The sequence below is a fragment of the Equus caballus genome, chromosome 23, assembly GCF_041296265.1.
Source record: "Equus caballus isolate H_3958 breed thoroughbred chromosome 23, TB-T2T, whole genome shotgun sequence".
Taxonomy (NCBI): Eukaryota; Metazoa; Chordata; class Mammalia; order Perissodactyla; family Equidae; genus Equus; species Equus caballus.
Genome location: NC_091706.1, coordinates 34,477,984 through 34,489,010, shown reverse-complemented (window position 1 = coordinate 34,489,010; position 11,027 = coordinate 34,477,984). Strand labels below are relative to the sequence as shown.

Below are 11,027 nucleotides of genomic sequence, written 5' to 3'. Positions count from 1 at the left end.
TTCTTTCTTTCCGGATGCTGGATACTTACTTCCAAGGTAACCTCGTGCTCACTCTGGCTCCTACCCTTGTGTCGGGAAAGCACCCCGCCTGCCCGCCCCCTCTACCCTCCCCCACTTCCAGCGGCGGGCGGCCGCGCAGTGTCAGCGCCCGGAAGCCCAGTGCGAGCGGTGACTTCGCTCAGCCTCGTCCTTCCCCGAAACCCTGCAGCTTAGACTTTTCCCACCAAGTCATCCGTAGCCCCTCCTCCTGCCATCATCCCCTCCCTGGGGAAAAAGAGTTTAAAGCTAGGCTCCCTTCACATTAAAGGTTGCAGGGTCCCCCTGTTGGCTGGATCGGAAGGGGGCAAGTGTCCACAGCGCTTCTCCCGCGCTCCTGTCCAGCTCGGCGGGTGGGGAACAGACTCTTAGACTGTCGGCCGCCAGCTCCGACGCACCGTGACTGCGAGGTCCCTCCTAGCCCGAGGGACCTATATAAAAAATTGGAGCTGGGCACCCTTCCTGGACCCCAGGGAGCGTGCACGGGTTCTACCGCGACCCAAAGGCTGCAGCAGTCGCCCGGCGCGAGCGCAGGGCGCGCGTGGGTTACAGCGAGGGTGCGCTGGGAGCCGGGCGGGGGCGGGCCCGCCGGGTGGCAGGTGGGTGCGGCCGGCGGGAACCTGGGCAGCGGTGGCGGCGCCGGCGGCGGCGGCGGCAGCAGCAGCAAGTGGTTGGGCCGTGCGCAGTTCCTTCCCTCCCCCTCGGCCTCGGAGCCCGCCCGCGGTGCCCAGTGCGCGGCGCCCGCGGCTCCGCTCCGCGTCCCCTCCCCGCCGCCGCCGGCCGCTCCTTCCCCGCCCGTCCATGTCCCTGCCCGTGGTACTCCCGGGCTCCTGCTGCCCGGTGGCCGGGCTCTCCGGCGGGCCGCAGGCCGGGGGCCCGGGCGCCGCGGCCGCCGCCGCCCAGGAGCCGCCGCTGCCCCCGCTGCGGCCGCGGTGGCCCCGGGCCGCGCTGCAGCCCCCGGCGCGGCCTCGCTGCGCCGCCCCCGCCGCTGCCGCCGGGGTGCTGGCCGCGCCGCCCGCGCTCGCCTCCCGCCGGGCCGCCGCCGCCGCCGCCGCCCCGGGCTCGGCGCTGCTGCCCGCTCGCCCGCTGTTGTCGCTCGGGCTGCTGCAGCTGATCCTGGGCTGCTGCATGGTGGCACTCAGCTTCGGGGCGCTGTCGCTGAGCAGCTCCCCGCAAGTGAAGAACTCGTGCCCGTTCTGGGCCGGCTCCTCGGTGAGTGCCGCGCGTGCCCAGCTCGCCTCGGCGGGGCCCCCCGGGGAGCAGGGGGCTCTGGTCGGTCCCCTTCATGGGCCAGCGATTGGCCCCCAAGGCTGCAGAGACAGAGCACAGCCCCTCAGTCCTGTTGAAGTTTTGGAGGTGTTAAGGCTGGAAAAGGCTCAAAGCTAGTGAAGTTCAGGGGTGCATTGGGTTGCACCTGGACAGTGTCTGTTCCTCGCAGGCTAAAGGGTTTTGTTTTCCCTGTTAAGCTAATAGAATGAAACAGATTTCCAGGTCTTTGGGAGATTGGAAGGATAGGGTGGGTGGCAGGAAAGTGGAGGAATATGATTAAACTTTCAGCCACTGAGTATTTATTTCGCTGACAGTGTCCGTCCAAGGAGGCCAGGGATTGTGGTCTATTTGTTTACTGGTGTATCAACAGTGCCTGGCACATAGTAGGTGTGTTTGTGGGATGACTGAAGTGACAGCTTGACTGGGGCCCTTATTTTATTCTACTTTAAGGCACACGTAAATGTGAAATGTGTCTGGTGTAGGATGGCTCCACTCTATTTGGGGACAAGTTCAGGAGGTAATGACAGGGTGTGTGTAAACGCATGCTTGTCGCTGGCCTTTATAAAGGAGGCCCCTAAGCCCCTACTCGGTTCCTGGAGCCACACAGTCTGCTGTCATTATGCATGAGCTCTCCAAAGCCCCCAGCAGCGCGCGCAGCTAGCTGGAGCTGTCAGCCCCGCTCAGGTTCCTGGCCCTGCTTCCTCCAACGGGGAAGGCTGATCTGGGGCAAAAGGTGTCGGCCTCCCTGGAGAAAGGCTGTTCCCTGGAGCATCTGTGGACACTGAGTGGCTCCTCATCCCTCCCTTCCAACAATTTCACAGTCGCCAAGGCATCCAGCCTCTGGAGGTTTGCTGGGGGTTGAGAGACTTGGAAATGGGTTTTTGTGAAATGATTGTGGAAGATGAACATTTTAAAGTAAACGATCTTTTTTATGAACTAACTAAATCTTAAAGTCTGTATAGTTTTGAGTAAGATCTGTAATGAATGTATGTTCTCAATGCATAAAAACTGTCCTTTTGCAGGTCCACACATACCCAGATTCAAGATCAAATTTTACGAATATAGGGAGAACTAATTGAACCCAAAGTAATTGTTTGAATAAGAACATTAAGTACCTGGAGCCTGGCCTGACTATTTACACTTAAACTGATGCCAGTTTGCTCTCCTTTTGAAATACTTGGATGCTGTGATCCTACTGTGGTACAACCCAACTATGGTGACCTGAGTTCACAATCTGTGCATGTGTAGAAGGCATAATCCCATCCTCCTGGCCACCCCCACCCCCCAGCCACCCCCAAACTCTCCTCTTGCCCCCTTGAGTGTTCTTTAAAACTGCAGGAGGAAGGGTATTCCCATCAGGGTAGGGATTAGATCTAGTCTATTTGTCAGACTAAATTCAGCCAAAGGGTGGGTGCATTTCATTTCTCTGAATACCATGGGCCAGAAATGACTCTTGCATACATTTTTAGGGATTTACTCTTTGTAAAATCATAATCTCTTGTCTTCTCAAAGATAGCTACTTTAGGGTTATTGAAAACTAATTTTTCCTTTATAAAATTAAAACCCAAAATCGGTGTACTATTGTGAATTATTTCAGAAGCAAATGCACTTAGATGTCAGTCAAGCCATAGTTGGATTTGATGAAGTCTGTAAACAAAAGGTCATCAGCCAGAAGGTGAGGGCTGTGAACCTGGGCCTGCTGGCTGGGCGTGTCTTTGTCTCCAGGACCCAGGAAACCAGAGCAGGGAGAGAATCGGTAACTTGGAATTAAGTTCTCTTCTATAGGGTCATTTTCCACACCTTGTCCCCCAGCTCTGTGTACAAACCTGCAGCTGTTCATTTTTCTTATTTTTTGTGGCCTGTTTCTGAGGTTGACCTCAGAATTTGCACAGTGACGACAGAACCAACAGATGCTTCATCTCCAGAACAACCAAAGAGGATTTGAGGATGGCACGAGGCCCCATGACTCCCTTGGTGTTTTAGGAAAAAAGTCTCACCAGTAGCATACCATTTGAATTTACGTATGTGAGAGGGGTTGGTTTTTTTCTTTTTTAACTTTGCATTATGGAAAATTTTAAATTTATTCAGACACTGTATGATGAGCCATCATAAACCGCTCACCCAGCGCCAGCAATTGTTTCATGTCTACGTCTTCCCAGCTTGCTGCTGGCTCTGTGTGTTCTGATAACTCCAGAGGGATGGGTGTTCCAGGCTGGCTAGGGATTAGCTCCATCCTGCTCCCCATTACCCTGGTCAGATTAACTCCCCATATTATTTTGAAGCAAATCTCAGACATCACATCATTTCATCTATAAATATTTCAATGTCTGTATATTTTTAAAAAGAAAATGTAAACAGAATAGAGAGACCGCATATAAATGACCAGGAAGTCTTAAGAGCCCCACTCCACTTTTAATATTTTATTATGAAAATTTTCAATCTCAACAAATGTAGAAAGAATAGAAGAATGAACCCCCATTTCCCTATCACCCGAATTCCGCAGTTATCAACACATGGCCACTTTATACCCATGCTCTGCCTTCTTAACGAAACTGGATTATTTTAAGGTAAACCCCAGATATCATAACTTCAACCTTTAAGTATTTCAGTATGTATTTCTAAAAGAAAAGGGTTTAATAGTTAAAAGAAAGGAGCTTAATAGCACGTTGTAACTAATTTAAAGACGGCTGAACTAAGGTTTTTATGAAAAAAGCTTAAAAATTGGCTTGAGGACTGCAGAAGTCTTTTTTAATAATAGCTTTATTGAGATATAATTCACATTCCATACAATTCATCCATTTAAAGTGTGCAATTCACTAATTTTTAGTAAATTCACAGAGTTGTGCAACCATCATCACAATCAATTTCAGGAAATTGTCATCACCCCGAAAAGAAACGCTACACCCATTAGCCCTCACTCCCCATCTCTCTCTGACCCCCTAGGCAACCACTGATTAATCTGCTTTCTGTCTCTATGGATTTGTTATTCTGGACATTTCGTATAAATAGAATCATACAAGATGTGGTCCTTTGTGAAGGCTTCTTTCATTTAGCATAATGCAAGCTTCATCCATGTTGTGACATGTGTCAGTCCTTCATTTCTGTTTATTGCCAAATGAGATTCCATTGTTTGGATATACCACGTTTTATTTATCGCTCAGAAGTTTTATTGGCATATGAAACGAGGTAGTTGAGTGACAGTGCCAACTTAAGTCTAAGGTTACTTCAAACACACGTAGGAACCCAGTAGAAGGATGGCCTCATATTTCAAGCTTTGAAGGGTCATTATGTGCCTTCGACTGCTCTGTCAACTAAATCAGCAAATCTTTTGGCTTCAATAAAAGTTTTGCTTGTATACTTGATACAAAATTAAATCCAAAGGACAAGTATATTCATTTGAAAGGACTGTTTTGTTAAACATGGTTTGGTTCAAGAATGTTTTTCCATATACACCTCTGTAAGTGCTCTCACCTTGAACATGAGATTTTGAGGCTTTTCTCACTTGTCTGAACCTTGAAGGTATATTTTATCTATTTTAATATATATTTAAGAATTAGCAAGTCCTATGAAGACTCTTTTTCTGTACTTTACATGCATACTTTCAGCAACTGGAAGGGAGTGTTTTTAATGTACTCATTGTTTTTGAGCACTCTGTGATACTTATTTTCTTCCTGGTATCCTTGGTTAATGACTCAATTGATTATTATTCCCCAAATTCATGAAGCTCAGAGATTAGCCACTTTTCAAAGCATCCTGAAATTTGACTCCAGGTGGTGGCAGAGGGCGGGTCTCGATGTCCAAGTTCAGGCCATGCTATCCTGGCTCCTAATTTAGGGGCACATTTAGTTACTATTAGTTAGATTCCCCTGGGATTCTGGGAGACCCAGCCTACCACACTGTGTTAGATTAATGAAAAAGGAGAGAGAGTTGCATTGGTTTGTGTCTCCTTCAAAAAACAAAATTCCTGATTCTGATGACATCTATGATCCTTGGGAGCTATTTCAGGCATGTGGTGGAGAATTGGTGATTACTTTTCATTCTTCTCTGTTGGGTCTGATGTCCTTTCTCTTCTGCATACATTCATATCTCTCTGCTTTAAGTCACTGACCTGAACTCAGGGTTGCTCCCCCACCCCTTGAGTCTGGGAATATTTGCTAAGATTCTAGTTCCTTATAAAGAGACAAATATTGGTGACCCTTAAGGTAAACCTTTTTTTTTAAAAAAAATTACAATGATGAAACGTGAAAAAGAATGAATGGTCCAAAGGAGAAACTTAACGCAAAAATTTTGAAGTCTTTACCAGTTAAACAACTGTAAATACATTTTTTTTCTTTTGGTGAGGAAAATTTGCTCTGAGCTAACATCTATGCCCATCTTCCTCTATTTCATATGTGGGTCGCCACCACAGCTTGGCTGCCGATGAGTGGTGTAGGTCTGTGCCTGGGATCCAAACCTGCAAACCCCGGGCCACGGAAGGGGAGTGCGTGGAACTTAACCACTATGCCACAGGCCGGCCCCTGTAAATACACTTTTTTCTATCCTAATCATAAAATGCAACTTTAATAGTTAAGGAGCATTTTAAATATGATTTTTGTGAGGGATTTTATTTTCTTTGGTCCTTTACTTTACATGACAGAAGAGTCACATGGATAAATTCTTGAATAAGTCATTGTGCTTCTCAGCCTCAGTTACTCATCTGTAAAATGGGTGGGATGATTCTCACCTCAGAATTGATTTTGAGGGTGTAATTAGTATAGGAGAATTTGCTGCTGGGCCCTAGCACTGGGCCTGGCACCTACTAGAACCTCTATCAATGTTTTTTAAACATCAAGGCAATATTTAATCAAAGTAAGGTGAACAGACCAGTTTTCGGTGGTGCATTCTGGTAGCTGTCATGTGTACGTTACAAATATCCGGTTGTCCATTTCCTCAGTTTTTTTTAATGCATCATGCAGAACAAATAGGGAAGAATGATACACACCCACACACATATTTTTTTTTAAATTGCCAGTGTAAAAGCTTTAAGACAAGATAGGTTGTTGAGAGGTTTGATTATAGTGAGCTTATTTACAAGGTAAATATGGGACATCGACAATATGGCTCTTTTTATCTCTATTTTTAGATACAACGACTTTTGACAAATAATCCAGAACATTTTGCCCTAAGGCATATTAATGGATTAGCAAAGAAAAACAGGGCAGTAGCCTTATATGCTTTTGATCTCAATGATTTGATTTTTAAGCTGGAAAATTAAGGCACATTAGCTGTATATGGTGGGTAACAGCATTTCTTGTGTGGTGTATCTCAGAATCCTTCTTTGCAACATCAGAAAAATGAAAGGCCTCTTCTTTTTCCTGTAAGCTACAAGGAATGGGTTACAAGTGAGTGAAACTGAAATTGTAATAAATCTCATTATAACAATAGAGAGATAATTTGCTGTTAGAAAATAGGCTCTTGCTTGTTCATTCAGGGCAAGTCGCATCTTGCACTGGGTGGAAACAATGCTGATGGAGTTACTTTTTGCTGTTGGTGTGCTCTTTTAGGAAGCACAGGAGTGAAAAATGTATTTAGGCTTAAATAGTCGTCTTTGAGCAGGTTCATCTCTTGTTTCTGACCTTCATTCATTCATTTATTCACCATCCATCCATTCGTTCATTTATTCACCATCCATTCATTCATTCATTGACTCTTGCCATGACTAACAGAGTGCCACTAGGGGCCTTTAGTGGTACTTGAGAGAATGCTCAGAGACCCAAGCCCTCATGAGATTACCAGTGAGTGTAAAACACAATTCAACAGGTAATAGCATTATGATGAAATGGGTGCCATGAGGGACCAGTGTTAAGGGACCTGCGTGACTCTGGTCTCATGGAGCTCCAGCCGCTGCTGCCGCGGACGGGGACAGAGGCATTGAATGCCCTGCCTCCTTCTTTTCTCCCTTCCCCAGCCCCTCTCCCCATTTATGAATCCTAGACCCTCCCTCCCAGATGAAACGTGAGCATCTATTCCTTAAGTCTTGAACTCTTAGAAGATTCATTCTCAACTACAGCATTTCTGGTCTGTATTCCAGAGGCTTCTAACTCTCCAGTCCTACTTCCTCTCTTTCCCCTTCTCCTCCTCACCTCTCACAGGGTTCCCTAACTGTCGCAGGCTTTAACTGGACTTGAGGAGCGGGAGAAATCGAGTAGAAGTTGGTGTATCCTCTGTTGCAGGGTTCAGGAGTAAGAGGGATGGAACGCCAACTCCCACCTGCACCTGGAGTGTAGTTTCTGGAAGCATCCTTATAAGAAGGGGGGTTTACAAAATCCCATTGGAACCTAATGTGGTGTGTGCTGACTCTATAAAACAATTCATGTGGAAATGACATCTTTAAATGATTTGTCTTACAATCCATGAACATGGGATATGTCTTGATTTTTTGGGTGTTCATTGACTATTGCTCAGCAGCTTTATATCTCTCCCTACTGAGATCTTAAGTATCTTTATCATATGTATTTTGAGATTGTTGGTAGTTCCTATTTGTCAAATGCATTTTGTATGTATTTTTAAAATGATGTTTTATATAGTTTGTTGCTAGAATATGCAAACTCCCCCCTCAAAAAAAAAGGAATAAAGATAGCTTAATTTTTTTGTACCACAGACCCTTCACTTGAAATGACAATTGTATCTGTCATGATCTATTAAAAAAAAAATATATATATATATACACCTCTTCAACTTAGCAACCCTACTCCTGTGACTTTATTCAACAGAAATAAAAGTAAAAAGCACTTGTTTTTAAGGATATATGTCCATTTATGTTTACTGTAGTGTTGTTTGTGAGGGCAAAAAAGTGGAAATAGAGAGAATATTTGTGAATATGGAAATGATCAAATACATTAGGTACAGCCATACAAAAAAATATTATGTAGCCATGAAGTGGAAATGAATGGGAGCTGTTCCAGTGGACATGAAGAGATTTCCATAAAATATTTATTGAGAGAAAAAGAAGAGAAGGAAAGGTATCTTTTTGTAAAAATTACATCACATCCCTGTGCATTTCTATACACACACACACACACACTCACATATACACCTGTGTGTTTAGTGATAAGAATTCAGAGAAAAAAATATGTACATAAGTATAATATGTAAACTTACTAAATTGTTAATGTGGAGGAGGGTGGGGTGTTGTGGCCGGTGGGGGAGGTAGGATGTATAGTTTAGGCATATCACTATTTTTATGGGCTTTTATGGGCTGGGCCAGACCCTTCACTTTAATAATAATATTGTTTTAATGGGAAAAAGTGTGTTCCAAAAAGCTGAACCACAGGGTTCTGTGTTAATGGAGACCGATGGCATAAATATCAAACACTAACTGATAGTTCAAGTCATATTCATGTTTTAGTGAAGTGGGCAGTTTGTGTTTCCCTCAAGGGCAGTCAAATTTTCAGTTACATTTTCACAAAAATAGTTGCGTTTCCTCAGCAAAGTCCAGTCAGTGGCAGGGCGGGCAGGCAGGTAGCACACACACATGGGGACACACACACGCACACACATGCAGGGACTTAACATGCACACGTCCGTGCGAGCGTGCCTGCCCGCGCACAGTCTGCCTCTGCACGGTGGAGCCAGCGCTGGATTGCAGGGTTTTAGAGGAATTACGATCATCACAGCGGGATGAATTTTTGAGTTAGAGGGGACCCAGAGGTGGTTTCCTTCACTTAACATATTTCTTTTTTTTTCTTTTTATTATTATTATTTTTTCCTTTTTCTCCCCAAAGCTCCCCAGTACATAGTTGTATATTCTAGTTGTGGGTCCTTCTAGTTGTGGCACGTGGGACGCCACCTGAGCATGTCTTGATGAGCGGTGCCATGTCCGCGCCCAGGATCCGAACTGGCGAAACCCTGGGCCGCTGAAGCGGAGTGCACGAACTTAACCACTCGGCCATGGGGCTGGCCCCCCACTTAACACATTTCTAAGGAAACGAGAGGGAGGACAGGAGAAGTGACATGACTTGGCCAAGGTCACACAGTTATTTAGAAGCCAAGTGGGGAACCTGGACCCCAAGGTCTCGTGGATTCTAAGTCCCAATTTGTAAAGTCGGAACAGCCCGCGCTCTTGAGGCCAGACACACACGCCCTGCGTGTCTCCGGGTAGAAATCCCTTAGAGTGAGGGAACAGCCTATTGAATTTAAGATGATTGCAAGGATATAGCGCCTGGTGGGCAGGCAGCTGGCAGGATGTTTAAACATAGACGGGATGCAAGGAAGTTGTCACCTATCTGCCCATACATGGTTTTTGGTCCTTGATCTAAGTGGGTGGACTTGTCCTCTGCTGGTTTGATGTTACGGAGTGATTACTCTCAGCTAGTAAATGGAGAATGGAGAATATTGCAAGCAAGCCTGTGGGCTTTGGATGTGAAGAAACACTATAAAATCCTTGCCGATTTCTAGTTACTAGACAGTCATCATGAATTGGTGCATTTGGGGGATTTTGGTAAAAGTGCACATGAAGGAAAACCCTCGTAATTGCATTCAGCAGGTGCGCTTTGTTACACAAAGGTAAATGTGCTCAAATGGCATCAGAATGTCCTGGGCTGAATAATTACTTTGTGCTTTCCCAACTGCGTAGTGAACTATGTCATCCAGAGAGCTGATGTTGGTTTACAGTTTACGTTTTGGCAAAAAGCTGCTTCCTATTTACGGAGGATTTTAGCCTGTGGTTTGAAGTATCATTTTGCAGCATGAGGTCTTTCTCAGTGTAGCCCCGCTCCCTTTGTGGAATAAGTGCTCAGGGACATTTATTAGTTGCCAATCATGTGACAAGCACTGTGCTGGGAGCTGGGGATGCAGAGAGAGAAGATCAGAGTGTACAATCAGTGGGCAAGACAGAGAGGCACCTCTCAAATCATTGCAATAGAGAGGTTTTTTTGGAAAAGTGATAAGTAGAGGGCATCCAAGAGTGTGGGGTGGTGGAATCAGTGAAGGTGACTGTTAGGATCTTGCAGGATGAATAGGAGTTCTCAGGTACTAGGAGGGAGGACTAGAGACACTGCAGCGAAGAGAAATGCAAGGCGCTGGAATGTCTAGAACCTGGCCAGGCTGAGGAGGACAGGTGTGCCTGGAAGGAAGGTGTGTGGTGGGAGGGGCAGGGGGACAGGGAAGCCCGGCTGGAGAAGTGGGGGGAGGGAAGATCCTGCGAGGCCTTGCTTACCGTTTTGAGGAGCTTACTTGTCCCATAAAGGATGGGTACCCAGCTACTGGTTGGGTTGGGAGGGTTGGAAGGGAGGGTTGCAGCCAGACGTGCATCTTATGAGGCTGACTCTGGCAGCAGATTAGGTGCTACTGGGGGCAGGGAGCTTGGATCCAAAATGGTGATTCTTCCACTAACTAGAAGGATAGGCTGATTTCTGTTTGTGTGTTCTTAACTGACCTTAAGAAAAAACATACACAGTCAATCAAAAGGCTTTGTGGTCTTGGATGTGAAGGATCTTCCAGAGTGGTCTGCCAGGGCTCCTGTGATCAGCAGGAATACTAAATGTTTGGGTTAGAAGGCTTTGAAATTTGAGTATTTTTAAAAATCCATACTTTAGAGATTAGGGATTAGTTTATTGGAATTGGTCCACTTTCTAGATTTATGATACTGTTTATCCTCCTAGGTGATCCTCTCTGGAATCATAGGATTGACAACTTGGAAACGGCCTATGATCCTCCTGGTATGTACTGACCTTATAACTTGT

General features: G+C 45.8%; 1 protein-coding gene across 2 annotated transcripts in view; it reads left to right on the top strand.

The window, feature by feature from the left end:
* Positions 1–719: 719 nt before the first annotated feature.
* Positions 720–11,027, top strand: part of ENTREP1 (endosomal transmembrane epsin interactor 1) — a 61,929-nt gene continuing 51,621 nt past the window's right edge. The window contains exons 1-2 of one of the 2 annotated variants that reach the window (XM_005604967.4): positions 721–1,248; positions 10,947–11,003. In XM_005604967.4, coding sequence (XP_005605024.3) covers positions 838–1,248; positions 10,947–11,003 — 468 coding nt within the window. In that variant the 5' untranslated portion in view covers positions 721–837. Of the gene's footprint in view, positions 1,249–10,946; positions 11,004–11,027 lie in introns of both variants that reach the window. The other variant, XM_070249081.1, reaches the window with a different exon arrangement.